The sequence below is a fragment of the Acipenser ruthenus genome, chromosome 4 (genome assembly GCF_902713425.1).
Source record: "Acipenser ruthenus chromosome 4, fAciRut3.2 maternal haplotype, whole genome shotgun sequence".
Lineage (NCBI taxonomy): Eukaryota > Metazoa > Chordata > Actinopteri > Acipenseriformes > Acipenseridae > Acipenser > Acipenser ruthenus.
The window spans coordinates 104,714,513-104,731,435 of record NC_081192.1 but is presented as its reverse complement, the minus strand read 5'-3'; the positions used below and the strand labels follow the sequence as shown (position 1 = coordinate 104,731,435).

At 38.1% G+C, this 16,923-nt stretch overlaps 1 protein-coding gene across 1 annotated transcript in view; it reads right to left on the bottom strand.

Moving 5' to 3' along the window:
- Positions 1 to 11,885: 11,885 nt before the first annotated feature.
- The window catches only part of LOC117399539 (PAX-interacting protein 1-like), a 34,972-nt gene continuing 29,934 nt past the window's right edge, over positions 11,886 to 16,923 (bottom strand). The window contains exons 17-21 of the mRNA XM_059023325.1: positions 14,718 to 14,818; positions 14,202 to 14,336; positions 13,022 to 13,097; positions 12,766 to 12,825; positions 11,886 to 12,217 (exon numbers count right to left, since the gene is read on the bottom strand). Of these exons, the coding sequence (XP_058879308.1) occupies positions 12,201 to 12,217; positions 12,766 to 12,825; positions 13,022 to 13,097; positions 14,202 to 14,336; positions 14,718 to 14,818 (389 nt within the window). The 3' untranslated portion in view covers positions 11,886 to 12,200. The remainder of the gene's footprint in view (positions 12,218 to 12,765; positions 12,826 to 13,021; positions 13,098 to 14,201; positions 14,337 to 14,717; positions 14,819 to 16,923) is intronic.

Genomic DNA, 16,923 nt, shown 5'->3' with positions numbered 1-16,923 from the left:
GTAATAACAGAACAGCTGTACAGAAACTAGGGATTGTAATAAAAAAACAATTACAATACAAAATCAGAATACATGTTCATGAAGTGTGGACTGCAGCCTCTGACAGGCACGATCACTCACAGAGCTGGGTGTGATTAAACAGCATCTTAGATCCAGGTTAAACAATCAGTCAAAAAGCTGGTTGTGATTAAGCAGCATCTTAGATCCTGGTTAAACGATCACTCACAGAGCTGGGTGTGATTAAACACAGCATCTTAGATCCTGATTAAACGATCACTCACAGAGCTGGGTGTGATTAAACACAGCATCTTAGATCCTGATTAAACGATCACTCACAGAGCTGGGTGTGATTAAACACAGCATCTTAGATCCTGATTAAACGATCACTCACAGAGCTGGGTGTGATTAAACACAGCATCTTAGATCCTGATTAAACGATCACTCACAGAGCTGGGTGTGATTAAACACAGCATCTTAGATCCTGATTAAACGATCACTCACAGAGCTGGGTGTGATTAAACACAGCATCTTAGATCCTGATTAAACGATCACTCACAGAGCTGGGTGTGATTAAACACAGCATCTTAGATCCTGATTAAACGATCACTCACAGAGCTGGGTGTGATTAAACACAGCATCTTAGATCCTGATTAAACGATCACTCACAGAGCTGGGTGTGATTAAACACAGCATCTTAGATCCTGATTAAACGATCACTCACAGAGCTGGGTGTGATTAAACACAGCATCTTAGATCCTGATTAAACGATCACTCACAGAGCTGGGTGTGATTAAACAGCATCTTAGATCCTGATTAAACGATCACTCACAGAGCTGGGTGTGATTAAACACAGCATCTTAGATCCTGATTAAACGATCACTCACAGAGCTGGGTGTGATTAAACACAGCATCTTAGATCCTGATTAAACAATCACTCACAGAGCTGGTTGTGATTAAACAGCATCTTAGATCCTGATTAAACGATCACTCACAGAGCTGGGTGTGATTAAATACAGCATCTTAGATCCTGATTAAACGATCACTCACAGAGCTGGGTGTGATTAAACAGCATCTTAGATCCTGATTAAACGATCACTCACAGAGCTGGGTGTGATTAAACACAGCATCTTAGATCCTGATTAAACGATCACTCACAGAGCTGGGTCTGATTAAACACAGCATCTTAGATCCTGATTAAACGATCACTCACAGAGCTGGGTCTGATTAAACACAGCATCTTAGATCCTGATTAAACGATCACTCACAGAGCTGGGTGTGATTAAACACAGCATCTTAGATCCTGATTAAACGATCACTCACAGAGCTGGGTCTGATTAAACACAGCATCTTAGATCCTGATTAAACGATCACTCACAGAGCTGGGTCTGATTAAACACAGCATCTTAGATCCTGATTAAACGATCACTCACAGAGCTGGGTGTGATTAAACACAGCGTCTTAGATCCTGATTAAATGATCACTCACAGAGCTGGGTGTGATTAAACACAGCATCTTAGATCCTGATTAAACAATCACTCACAGAGCTGGGTGTGATTAAACACAGCGTCTTAGATCCTGATTAAACGATCACTCACAGAGCTGGGTGTGATTAAACACAGCGTCTTAGATCCTGATTAAACGATCACTCACAGAGCTGGGTGTGATTAAACACAGCGTCTTAGATCCTGATTAAACGATCACTCACAGAGCTGGGTGTGATTAAACACAGCATCTTAGATCCTGATTAAACGATCACTCACAGAGCTGGGTGTGATTAAACACAGCATCTTAGATCCTGATTAAACGATCACTCACAGAGCTAGGTGTGATTAAACACAGCATCTTAGATCCTGATTAAACGATCACTCACAGAGCTGGGTGTGATTAAACACAGCGTCTTAGATCCTGATTAAACGATCACTCACAGAGCTGGGTGTGATTAAACACAGCGTCTTAGATCCTGATTAAACGATCACTCACAGAGCTAGGTGTGATTAAACACAGCATCTTAGATCCTGATTAAACGATCACTCACAGAGCTGGGTGTGATTAAACACAGCATCTTAGATCCTGATTAAACGATCACTCACAGAGCTGGGTGTGATTAAACACAGCATCTTAGATCCTGATTAAACGATCACTCACAGAGCTGGGTGTGATTAAACACAGCGTCTTAGATCCTGATTAAACGTTCACTCACAGAGCTGGGTGTGATTAAACACAGCATCTTAGATCCTGATTAAACGATCACTCACAGAGCTGGGTGTGATTTAACACAGCATCTTAGATCCTGGTTAAACGATCACTCACAGAGCTGGGTGTGATTAAACAGCATCTTAGATCCTGATTAAACAATCACTCACAGAGCTGGGTGTGATTAAACACAGCATCTTAGATCCTGATTAAACGATCTCTCACAGAGCTGGGTGTGATTAAACACAGCATCTTAGATCCTGATTAAACGATCTCTCACAGAGCTGGTTGTGATTAAACAGCATCTTAGATCCTGATTAAACGATCACTCACAGAGCTGGGTGTGATTAAACACAGCATCTTAGATCCTGATTAAACGATCTCTCACAGAGCTGGGTGTGATTAAACAAAGCATCTTAGATCCTGATTAAACGATCACTCACAGAGCTGGGTGTGATTAAACACAGCATCTTAGATCCTGATTAAACGATCACTCACAGAGCTGGGTGTGATTAAACAGCATCTTAGATCCTGATTAAACGATCACTCACAGAGCTGGGTGTGATTAAACACAGCATCTTAGATCCTGATTAAACGATCACTCACAGAGCTGGGTGTGATTAAACACAGCATCTTAGATCCTGATTAAACGATCACTCACAGAGCTGGGTGTGATTAAACACAGCATCTTAGATCCTGATTAAACGATCACTCACAGAGCTGGGTGTGATTAAACACAGCATCTTAGATCCTGATTAAACGATCTCTCACAGAGCTGGGTGTGATTAAACAAAGCATCTTAGATCCTGATTAAACAATCACTCACAGAGCTGGGTGTGATTAAACAAAGCATCTTAGATCCTGATTAAACAATCACTCACAGAGCTGGGTGTGATTAAACACAGCATCTTAGATCCTGATTAAACGATCTCTCACAGAGCTGGGTGTGATTAAACACAGCATCTTAGATCCTGATTAAACGATCTCTCACAGAGCTGGGTGTGATTAAACACAGCATCTTAGATCCTGATTAAACGATCTCTCACAGAGCTGGTTGTGATTAAACAGCATCTTAGATCCTGATTAAACGATCACTCACAGAGCTGGGTGTGATTAAACACAGCATCTTAGATCCTGATTAAACGATCTCTCACAGAGCTGGGTGTGATTAAACAAAGCATCTTAGATCCTGATTAAACAATCACTCACAGAGCTGGGTGTGATTAAACACAGCATCTTAGATCCTGATTAAACGATCTCTCACAGAGCTGGGTGTGATTAAACACAGCATCTTAGATCCTGATTAAACGATCTCTCACAGAGCTGGTTGTGATTAAACAGCATCTTAGATCCTGATTAAACGATCACTCACAGAGCTGGGTGTGATTAAACACAGCATCTTAGATCCTGATTAAACGATCACTCACAGAGCTGGGTGTGATTAAACAGCATCTTAGATCCTGATTAAACAATCACTCACAGAGCTGGTTGTGATTAAACAGCATCTTAGATCCTGATTAAACGATCACTCACAGAGCTGGGTGTGATTAAACACAGCATCTTAGATCCTGATTAAACGATCACTCACAGAGCTGGGTGTGATTAAACACAGCATCTTAGATCCTGATTAAACGATCACTCACAGAGCTGGGTGTGATTAAACACAGCATCTTAGATCCTGATTAAACGATCACTCACAGAGCTGGGTGTGATTAAACACAGCATCTTAGATCCTGATTAAACGATCACTCACAGAGCTGGGTGTGATTAAACACAGCATCTTAGATCCTGATTAAACGATCACTCACAGAGCTGGGTGTGATTAAACACAGCGTCTTAGATCCTGATTAAACGATCACTCACAGAGCTGGGTGTGATTAAACACAGCATCTTAGATCCTGTTGGAAAACATGGAACAAGTATTGAATAGCAGTTTGCTACGCATGAGGAATGACGGCTGTATTCATGTTATTTTTCTGAAAAGTGATTTAACATTGGATAGAAAAAACTGTTAGTTCCAAAAATGCAAGCACTGCTGTGATAGATGAAGGCTGCAATATGGTAGAGAAGTTAAGATTATTTTGTGTCAAAGCAAATGGCTGGCCAGCAGCACACGGCTGTATAAACAAGTCCTTTGATCTCCAGCCCTGACATGAAAGAAGTTTGCTCTTCGGGAGTCCACTGGGGTATAAAACTAGTTAACAGGTTTTTGTTTAGAAAATACAGCTGGTTTATGACGGGGTCATAAAGCTAATTTTCAAGGGGACCGAAGGAGCCAGGCTCTAAGACTTCAGAGAGATCCAAAAAGAGATAATACTGGGATCAAAGGGTCTTAGGCAAATCGGAGAGATAGGAACAAGGAAGATGACAAAAACCAGATGTATGGACCTTTGTGACACCAGGGTCTGAAGAAAGCACTGAGTTCAGAGATCTTCACACTAGATCACACACACACACACACACACACACACACACACACATAATGATAATGAGTTGTACCTTTTCTATTGGTTAAGTGTCAGAGAAAGAGGAGGAGAGAGACACCTATGCAGAAGGGTATTTAATGTCATGCAACAATTGTAAGAACGAGTATTCTGTGTCCTGTACCTGGGACCAGACTCCCTGCATATTTCAATAAACCTAACAACTGACTGAAGAAAAGGACTCTGTGCAGTTTCTTGAATCTACTTACTCACCATCCTTTTTTTTAAGTTACATCAGATCCTGATTAAACAATCACTCACAGAGCTGGGTGTGATAAAACAGAGTCTTAGATCCAGATTAAACGATCACTCACAGAGCTGGGTGTGATAAAACAGCGTCTTAGATCCCGGTTAATGTTCTGACATGGAATAGGCCCACATACTGCACATCACTCAAACCCTCTCTTCACCCATTACGAGTGGGTTGAGTAATTGGATGTGTCGGTCACGGGTCTTTTAAGATCAGAGGCCCCTTTTCTAGTAATCTATTATGACACAAGCATTCTCTGCCCATCCGTTTCTGATTGTCGATATTATTAGAATGAAATTGGTTTGCGGCAGACAGGAGGGCCTTTTCCTTTAAAACAAAAGTAATTGCTATCTTAACATGGTGATTATGGGGCATCCAGAATTCAATGATATTCACATGCAAAGAATCAGACAGGTGTATGCTTGTGTAACGCTGGCTAGTGCTATTTAGTTTCCTTATATCCAAATATAACAAGGAAAGGAGTTCATAAAGGCTTGTGACTCATCCACCTACAAACAGGCATGCTTCCCTTGAAAAACTCAAAACAATTTAGAGACCTGAATTGCTTTGGCGTCCTAAGATAGCATGCAGTAACAATATTGCATATGTGTGTGAGTAATGTATCAACTTTTGTAGAAAGAATGAAACAGTTTAATTGCATGCAGTTAATATTCAAGACTAACAAAGGATTAGGCAAAGCATACACCTTATGAAGGGAATGTTGACACCACTAAATACTAAAGATAGAAGTCGTTTCCATGTAATATATTGCTTCTTTTGCATATGAAAAATATGGTGGCTATAGTCCAGGCGTCCTTAAAGTTGTGCTTGTGGGTAAATTTGGGCCTGCAAGACCAAGAGTGTATGTACTGGTACTGTGGGTGAAATTAAGTAAAGTGGTGTCTCTGGAAGGGAACTCACTCACTGTAGATGAAATCCTGTAAACATCAAGCATATTTTAGATGCTTCCAATACCCGATCAAATCATCAGTCGAATAGGTAGTCACTTGATATACATATGTCCAATGAATGTCAAGGAAATCATTTATATCTTACCTCAATCCATTAAGTCTCCGCTGTGCGCTAGAGTTCGCCTCCTCCTCCTCAACCTCCACCTGTTGTTTGGCTTCATCATGGTTCAATTTCATACGGGGCACCTCGAAAGGTGAGGACACCAAAGAACGTAGTGTAAAATATCTATATTGCAGAAGCATGGTTTAGTCTGTTTAATAAATAATCTATCGCACAAGTTTCTTGACTGAACTAAAGGCATTACAATCTGATACTCTCCAGTTTTGTGCTATCTGATAAAGCTGTGTTTTAATGGTATGTTATTTAGCATTTTTAAATATGTTAGTTCAATGACAAAAGAAAAAGAAATGTCATGCCCTCGACCTAATGAGGATTTTAAAAAGGTGCCTGTGGCCAAACAGCTTTTGAGTCTATTAGGGAGGTAGGCTTTCAGAGAAAGAGGATTCATTTCCCTGCAGTCTGCTTTTATTTACAGGTCATTATGCACTGGTGTCTTCCTTCATACATTGAGGGTGTTGCCCTGAGAGAAGAGTCCCAAGCATGTGCTCTCATTAGGAGTCCTCAGAGTACAGCACTGATTTAGTGTAAGTTGGTTACCATTGTATCCTGTAGTACAATGACCCTGTTCTCAGAGAGCACCAGAAACTAGGGGCCAACTATACTGTTATACACAAAGATCAATAACCTTTCATTGAATTTATCATATAACTAGAGGTAGTTTTATCTAGTCATCATCATCCTCAGCCTTTTTCAATCTGCTACCACACAAGATTCTTCCACAAAAGCCTGTGTGCTGCATCCCTCATCCACGCTGCTCCGGCATGTTTCCTAATTTCATCTTGACATCTTCCTGGAGGTCTTCTTGGTTACTTTATATCTCTTGGGAATATATATATATATAGTTGTAGTCAAAAGTTTACATACCCCAATGGAAATTTATAATAGGAAAAATCTTTTGTAGCAAAAGTTTTGCTTTTGTGGATGAGGAAAAAAAGTTACAAGAAATAGATGTCTACAATTATTTATTTCATTTTTTTTTTTGCAAAACTCCAAAAATGCTAATTCAAAAGTATTCATACCCTGACAAGAAAAAAAAATGAAATTAGGAGCTGGTTGAGGCATCTTTAGCAATAATAACCTCTTTTAAATGATTAGGATATTTGTCAGTGAGCTTTTGGCATGATTGTTTAGTGATTTTTGACCATTCTTTAATGCAAAATTGTTCCAGTTCATTCAAATTCTGAGGACTTCTCTTGTGCACAGCCTTCTTCAGCTCATACTAAAGATCCCCAATCGGATTTAGATCGGGACTTTGACTAGGCCATTCCAGAACCTTGATTTTATTCTTCTTTAACCATTCTGAAGTAGATTTTAATGTGTGCTTTGGATCATTGTAGTGTTGGAACGTCCAGTTGTGCTTGAAACCAGGTTTTGTAGCGGATGGTTTCAGATGATTGGCCAGTATCTTTTGGTATGCTATGGAATCCATTTTAACATGTACTGGAACTAAATTTTCCTGTGCCATTAGAGGAAAAACAGCCCCATAGAAGGATATTACCACCTCCATGCTTGACAGTAGGTATGGTGTTCTTTTCTTTGTACGCCACGAAATGTGACGACTATCAGCGTGACCAAATAGCTCAATTTTTTGTTTCATCACTCCACAAAACCTTTGACCAGAACATATCCATCATTTAAATGCTGTTTTGTAACTAAGCGATTATCTATGTGATGTTTCCTAAGAGTGGCTTTTTCCTTGACCTGCGACCATTGAGACCTTCACCATGCAATACTCAACCTATGGTTGAAATGGAAACTCGTCCCACTTGCAGCCAATTTAATAGTTGAAATCGGGATACTCAAATAATTGGAAATCTTGTATCCTTCTCCAGCTTTGACAATATAGCTCTTTACTTTTTCCCATATTGACTCATTGGTAATGACAGCAATCATCCTATGCCCAACCCTTTTATACTCTCTAAGAATGTTCACCTACAACCCAGCATTTTCTAGACTTTTCTAGAATTAGGTTCTGCATTATCATATTGAAATTTCTAGCACCTTGTAGACAATACTATCATAGCATCAAAGGGTATGAATACTTTTGAATTAGCATTTTGTGGTGTTTTGCAAAGAGAATTGCTGAAATAACTGTAGACATCCATTTCTTGTAACTGTTTTATTCATCCACAAAAGCAAAACTTTTGCTACAGAAGATTCTTCCTAAAATTCTTTGTTTTCAATACATTTCTAGATATTATAAATTTCCATTGGGGTATGTAAACTTTTGACAACTGTATATATAAATAGATAGATAGAATAATATATGGGCTGCCGTGCATTACAAGACAATATTTCATGGAGGGTTTCTGTGACATCATAAACTGTGAGAGGGGAGCTTGAATGGTTTATGAAATGGTACAGAACCCTGAGATTACATATTTTCTCCTAGTGCACTGCAGCCCATGTGTAATTTTTTATATTACATGGATTTAAAAAATATGGTAACATATGTTGTTGTTCAAGATACCTATCAATACTACTAAGAATAGAAGCTAACTTTCTGGGTTTATAGGCTACTCACTCCCCACCGTCCTTTAGTATAAACACAATAACACATGTTGAATTCATTATAGTATTGTTGTACTCTTTAAAAGATGGCACCTACCGGGTCAATAAAGAAAAAAACAAGGCAGATGTTTATTTGGCAGCAATTCCAATCCCCAGTTTCACAGTCTGATCAGAGCCTCTGTAAAAAGGCCCTGCCCCTACAGCAGTGTTGCTAGGAGACAGCAGAGTAGCTTCCACAGCATGGGCTTTTAGGAGCTCAGCACATACACACAGTGCCAGGTTTGTACTCAGCGACTTTTTTTTTTTTTTTTTGTTAGTGGCAAGAATATGTCAAGGCACCGACTAGAGGGGTGGCATGCCTTGATTTAGTCTTTTCAAATAACAAAGCCAGAATAACTAAAACAGGTCAGAGAGCCATTGGCAAACTCAAACACCAACATGGTCTCATTTGAAGTGATTTTTAAAACCCAAAAAGTAATGACTAAAGCTAAGGTTTACAATTTTAGAAAAGCAAACTATGAAGGTATGAAACATAGACTAACAGAAGTAGATTGGAGTAAAATAGAGAAAACATCCACAGAAAAAGGATGGCTGTTTTTTAAAAATGTAGTACTAGAGGCGCAAAACAATTACATCCCAAAAGTAGACAAATCTAAATCTAAAACAAAATGGCCAAAATGGTTTAATAGATAAATAGAATATTCAGTGAAAAAAGGCACTTTTCAGAGCGTTTAAAAGGGACCAAAAACAAAGTACACAGAAAGAGTACCTGGAACTGCAAACACAAGTCAAAAAGGAAGTTAGAAAGGCCAAGAGAGAGATAGAAATCAATATTGCCAAGGGGGCTAAAACCAATTCCAAAATGTTTTTCCAATATTATAACAGCAAGAGAACATTCAAAGAGGAGGTTAAATGTCTAAGAAACACAAATGGCAAAATCATAGATGAAGAAAAAAAAGTAGCAAATATATTAAATGATTACTTTTCACTGGTTTTTACAAAGGAGGACACGGACAACATGCCCCACATGTCGACCTGTTCCTATCCAATTTTAAATAACTTTAGCATAACAGAGGCAGAAGTGTTAAAGGGACTAGGAGCACTTAAAATAAATAAATCCCCTGGGCCAGATGAGATCCTCCCAATAGTACTCAAAGAAATGAAAGAAGTTATTTACAAACCACTAACCAAGATCATGCAACAGTCTCTTGACACGGGTTGTACCGACAGACTGGAAAATTGCTAACGTAATACCGATCCACAAAAAGGGAGACAAAACCGAACCAGGTAACTACAGACTAATAAGCCTGACTTCTATTATATGTAGACTTATGGAAACTATAATAAGATCCAAAATGGAAAATTACCTATATGGTAACAGTATCCTGGGAGAGAAGCAACATCAACAATGGATAATTGCAAAGCATACGACATGGTTTATTTAGATTTCCAGAAAGCTTTTGACAAAGTCCCACATAAAAGATTAATTCTCAAACTGAACGCAGTTGGGATCCAAGGAAATGCATGCACATGGATTAGGGAGTGGTTAACATGTAGAAAACAGAAAGTACTGATTAGAGGAGAAACCTCAAAATGGAGCAAGGTAACCAGTGGTGTACTACAGGGATCAGTATTAGGTCCTCTGCTATTCCTAATCTACTTAATGATTTAGATTCTGGTATAGTAAGCAAACTTGTTAACTTTGCAGACGACAAAAAAATAGGAGGATTGGCAAACACTGTTGCAGCAGCAAAGGTCATTCAAAATGATCTAGATAGCATTCAGAACTGGGCAGACACATGGCAAATGACATTTAATAGAGAAAAGTGTAAGGTACTGCACGCAGACAATAAAAATGTGCATTATAAATATCATATGGGAGATACTGAAATTGAAGAAGGAATCTATGAAAAAGACCTAGGAGTTTATGTTGACTCAGAAATGTCTTCATCCAGACAATGTGGGGAAAGCTATAAAAAAAGGCCAACAAGATGCTCGGATATATTGTGAGAAGTGTTGAATTTAAATCAAGGGAAGTAATGTTAAAACTTTACAATGCATTAATTAGACCTCATCTAGAATATTGTGTTCAGTTCTGGTCACCTCGTTACAAAAAGGATATTGGTGCTCTAGAAAGAATGCAAAGAAGAGCAACCAGAATTATCCCGGGTTTAAAAGGCATGTTGTATGCAGACAGGCTAAAATAATTGAATCTATTTAGTCTTGAATAAAGAAGACTACACGGTGATCTGATTCAAGCATTCAAAATTCTAAAAGGTATAGACAACGTCGACCCAGGGGACTTTTTTGACCTGAAAAAAGAAACAAGCACCAGGCGTCTCAAATGGAGATTAGATAAAGGGCAGAACAGAAAATAGGAGGCACTTTTTTACACAGAGAATTGTGAGGGACTGGAACCAACTCCCCAGTAATGTTGTTGAAGCTGACACCCTAGGATCCTTCAAGACGCTGCTTGATGAGATTCTGGGATCAATAAGCTACTAACAAACAAACAAGCAAGCAAGATGGGCTGAATAGCCTCCTCTCATTTGTAAACTCTCTCATGACTTGCGTCATAAAGGTGCTAGACAATTTTTTTTTTTTTGCATGGGCCAAAGTGTAAATATAGCTACTATCATGTAATTTGTGTGTGTGTGTGTTAATATGGACTAGAAAGGAGGGCTATAGTGGAAAATTATTGACCCGATGGAAGACTATTGTTACCGATGGGGCTATAATGCCTGAAGCCGCACCCTGTAGGTAACAATAGTCTTACCGAGAGGCATTTAATTTTCCACTATGAGCCGAGTCTGCAGTACCTATTTAATATATGAGTCAGTGAAAATAATGAGGTTGGACAGTAAATATGACTATATACTGTAAAGCCATAAATATTTGCGAGCCTTGTATTATCCGTTATTTGCGTATGAAAAAAAAAAACTACCAGTGCAACAGGGCGCCAGCATTTCTGGAGCAAAATAGGTTTTATGGGTGTGATTCTCCAAATATTTTGGTCGCCAATATTTATGGCTTTACAGCATGTTAGGGCAATAGTTCAATCTATTTTTCCTCCTACGATGAGGTTTTAACCAATCACAGCCCAGAATTTCCAACCACTGATACACACACACACACACACACACACACACACACACACACACACACACACTGGTTAGAAAAAAATGGATTTTGAAATGTGTCAAAGCTCTTAATGTCACCAACATATTTAGCATTCATGACTTATATAACACAACAAATAAGTGCCTACTTCAAATGGTTTCTATGAGGCTTTGAGACTGTGGCAGCTGCATATGCCTAAAGAGGATTTAGAGCTTCACAAAAACAACCCCACAAAATGAAATCGAAAACATTTTATTCCAAAATAGAACACACAAAACAGTTGCAATGCATAAAAAACTATACAATATAAAACTTATTTTTCTAACATTCATCATTTAATATATCTTACCCATAGCTACTTTAAGTATTAAATCGATTCTGAATTATTATTATTATTATAATACAAATCATTAAAAACAATAGTGTTGGCCATCTTCTTTCCTCTCATTAGAATGTGTATAAAGTATCAGTAGCAGGATTTTGTTTTTATTATTGTTACTTCTTATGGCTGCTTAGTCCCTTTCAGCATCCCACACGACACCAGAGAAGCATCACGTGAATTTATATGTAGGATTGTTAAGGAAGTCATGTGAAGGGTTCAAAAAGTTGCAGTGACTTAAGCCTAACCTTAGACAGTTTAAAAAAAAAAAAAAAAAAAAAAGACTGCACATCAACATACTTTACAAGATCCCTTCTTTCAACTGTCTAGACATTCCAACACTAGATTTTGAAAGTATTCTAACACCACGTTGTTGAGTTGACATTTACAGTATTTTCTTCTTTCTTTCATTAAGAGTACAATTCGATTTCGTTTACTGTGCTAAGTCGTGCGTTATTGTCTTGACACAAATATATTTTAAGAGCAGCTGCAGCCACCTCACCTGTATTTAAAATAAAGATTGATATTGAACAGCCAGCACCAGTTAGAAGGTCAGTTGATGTCATGTGATTTGAATGTGCATAACCAGGAAAAAAAGATAGACAATTTGAAACTATTGGGAGCAACATAACCAACTCAGAAACATAAAAAGTATTAAAGTAGACATTTAAAATGCCATTTAAACCTGCCTACTCCATCTATTCAAGACTATGTACAAGCTTCAAAGAAAGGATATGATTCATAATCCATGGTTTGCGTGAGCACTCCAGTCAGGATAAATTCTGCATTGTGGACATCTGAAAACAACAAACATGCATAAATATTAGAAATAATAAAAAATAATGGATAATGTCAAGCTCACATAACGCATTTAATTAAGCACATTCTAATTTTGATATTGAAAACTGTGAGTAAGGTACATCAACAGATGTTGGACAGCAATAACTGACAGGCCAAAAGACGGCACAAATATGTAATGAACAGCTTTTTTACCTATATTTTTTGCAAAATATTCTCTGCATAAGTGAAGATCATTTTCACAAGAAATCAGGATAATTTCAGGTAAGCTCTGAGAAAGAAAAATGTATTAATTATCACAATAACATTCAGTAAAATCTTGGATAATAATAAAAGTTGCAAGCAACTTTACAGCTTCCAGTACCAAACACTTTAGCAAATAGTGCAGAATGCCATTATTACATAGAGTTATATGCCAATGACATTTTTTATAGAGCATACATGGGTTACTATATGTGTTCCATAGCAACCGTGGCCATATCTGAACTCTATAAGGAGTTATTAGCCAGTTTTGTATGTTGATGATGTCATCGAACGTGGCCGTCATGTTTTTTTTTTTTTTTATTGTAGCAACTTCCCTTGAACAACCTTTAAAAGACAACCACACTACGATCATGTGTAACAATGTTTGGTTCAATCGGACTAGCGGTTTCAGAGACTAAGGTTTTTGTAAGCCAGTTTTGTATGTTGATGATGTCATCCAATGTGGCCGTCATGTTTTTTTATTGTAGCAACTTCCCTTGACCAAATGTTAAAGAAAACCACATTAGGATCATGCGTGCCAATTTTTGGTTCAATCAGACTAGCGGTTTGGGAGAAGAAAATCTTTGTAGTTTGTGATTATGACGTCTGTACCCTGCGATTTTGACGTCATGCAGCATGGCCGTCATACCACACAACCTATCAGCTTCTTACGAACACCACTTAATCTTGGACTATCCCTCAACAACTATACCAACTTTGAGCACTCTGCAAAAAGTGGTTTTCAAAAGATTAATTTATACATTTAGGCAGAATGTTGTTTTTCAATCCAATATGGCGGCCAAACCATTTGACCTGTGACAAGTTCAATTAACATTTACCAACTTCCCATAAGCATCTACCATCCTACCGAATTTCATCAGTGTTCAAGAAACTTTTGACAGAAAGAATAATAAAATAATAATAATCCCAGCAAAACAAACCCTACGGGCCTGGAAGCCTAATAAAGTTCCAATTTCTTCCGTTTTTATCAGTAGCCAGGTACAGTATGCAATCACTCTGACAAAATAGTTACATTTCAAAGAAAGAACAGCCCTTTGTTATTTAATGCAGTTTTGTCTCCACCAGCCCAAAAGTGCTCAATACAGAAGTCAGCAGACTGCAGTAAACATACCTTGTTCTGCTTGTGCTCCATGATTTTGCGGAAGGATGGCTGTTTAGTCAACATCTTTCCACCAGCACACTCCACTATGGCTTTCATTGTTGTAAGGCTAGGGCAGATCCCAGGAGTGATGTAGAAAAATTTCCCCTTAAAACACAATGGCTTAATTATTTATCAAGAAAATTAGTTGTACCCTATTATGTCCAGCATACAGTTGTAAGATTAAGTATATAGGGAAATAAAAATTTAAAAAATGCAAATTAGGTTCTTCTGTGGCATAGCACTAATTAATTTGAAATAAAATCCCTAAATCACAACTTTTAACTAACTGTTAGAGAAGCCTAGCTTTAAAAGAGCATACTTCTTAACCCCTCTTTACCTTAGCGCAATCATTTTGGATAGAGAACCAGCAATAGGAAGATCTGTTTTATTGTAGCTCTCGCTATGACAAAATGGCAAGAGCGATAGTTAGTTTGCTTCTGCTTGTTTTTTTTGTTTTTTTGCAGTTTTCTTATTCTGAAAAGTTACCTTAAACAGTGGAGCAGCATGTGCCCTCTTCAGCGATTCTTCTAAACTGAAACAGAACAGCACCTCTGCCTCAGCATCCCTCAGCATGAAGTTTTGCTCATCTGAGAAAAACAACACATATTTTAACATATGACGTTCAATCGCTAATCCCACAAGCACAGCAGAGATGTACAGCTGTGGCCAAAAGTTTAGCATCACCCTACAGAATTAAATTTTGCTTCATAAAGTCAAATGAAACCTGCTGAATGCTACGTTAACATACTGAATTACATACTGCTTTGTAGTTTTCCATATACTTAACTAAAAAACTGACAAACATTGAAAAACAGGACATTTCGAAATCTAACATGAAATACTGTACTACGATTATGGCTTCCGGTAGACTCTTGCGATATGATTTTGTAGTTTCTTTGATGATATGATGTTAAATAAAATATGTAAATGTTATACGAGACAGTAATTATTATATATATATATATATATATATATATATATATATATATATATATATATATATATATATATATATATATATATTACACACACACACACACACACACACACACACACATACATACATACATACAAACACACTACCGGTCAACAGTTTTAGAAAACCTCAATTTTTCCAGTTTTTATTGAAATTTAAGCAGTTCAAGTCCAGTGAATAACCTGAAATAGAACAAAGGTAAGCGGTAAACTGCCAGAGTTTAAAAAAAAAAAAGTTTAGGTTCCCAAAAACTGAAAAATAATGTACATTTCAGAGTTATACAAAAAGGCCTTTTTCAGGGAACAAGTAATGGGTTAACAACTTACAGCTGTTCTGCAGCAATAGAAGTAAATTAAGCCTTGAAAGTTGATGCTAACAATTCCTACAGGTGTCCCCAACTTTTGTTGATTACTTACAAACCCTATGTCTGTATAAAAGCAGTGTTGGAACAGACTGTGTTACTACACCCTCTTAAGCATTATTTGGACTGTATTGTACTGCAGGAAGTAGTATATTGCTCTCATAATGGCGAGAAAAAGGCAATTAACAAAGGATGACAGACAGACCATTATAACCCTTAAAAGTGTAGGTCTTTCCTTTAGAGAAATTGCAAAGAAAGCCAAGGTGTCAGTGAGTACAGTTTCCTACACCATCAAAAGGCACTTGGAAACTGGAGGAAACTCTGACAGGAAGAGGTCTGGCAGACCCAAAGCCAAAACAGAATCAGAAGACAAGTTTCTGAGAGTCAACAGCTTGCGCGATAGGCGGCTCACAGGACAACAGATTCAAGCACAGCTTAACACTGGTCGAAGTAAGCAAGTCTCAGTTTCAACTGTGAAGAGAAGACTTCGAGCTGCAGGTTTGACAGGTCGAGTGGCAGTAAGAAAGCCATTGCTAAGATGGCAAAATAAGAAAAATAGGCTTGCCTGGGCCATGAAGCACTGCCAGTGGACTACTGAAGACTGGAAGAAGGTCTTATGGACCGATGAATCAAAATTTGAAATCTTTGGTTCATCACGCAGGGCTTTTGTACGCCGTCGAGTAGGCGAAAGGATGGTTCCTCGGTGTGTGACACCAACTGTCAAACATGGAGGAGGAAGCGTGATGGTCTGGGGCTCTTTTGCTGGATCCAGAGTCGGCGATTTGCACAGAGTGAGTGGCACACTGAACCAAAACTGCTACCACAGCATTTTGCAGCGCCATGCAATACCCTCTGGTATACGCCTAGTTGGTCAGGGGTTCATCCTACAGCAAGATAATGACCCAAAACATACCTCCAGGCTATGTCAGAACTATCTTAGAAGAAGAGAACAAGACGGCAGGCTTAAAATCATGGAATGGCCAGCAGTCTCCAGACTTAAACCCCATCGAACAGGTTTGGGATGAACTGGACAGAAGGGTGAAAGCAAAGCAACCTACAAGTGCAACACATTTGTGGGAACTTCTGCAACAGTGTTGGGAAGAACTTTCCGAACAATATTTGATTTCCATTGTAGAAAGAATGCCACGAGTGTGTTCGGCTGTTATATCTGCAAAAGGTAGCTACTTTGAGTCAGAAATTTAGATTAAATTTTGTTATACAAAACGATTCCATGATTTCTTTATCTCCAATTGTTTATTTGTTCTATGCTTTAATTTCTGAGTACATTTAGACATTAAACTGCGTAAATTTCAATAAAAACTGGAAAAATGGAAGTGTTCTAAAACTTTTGACTG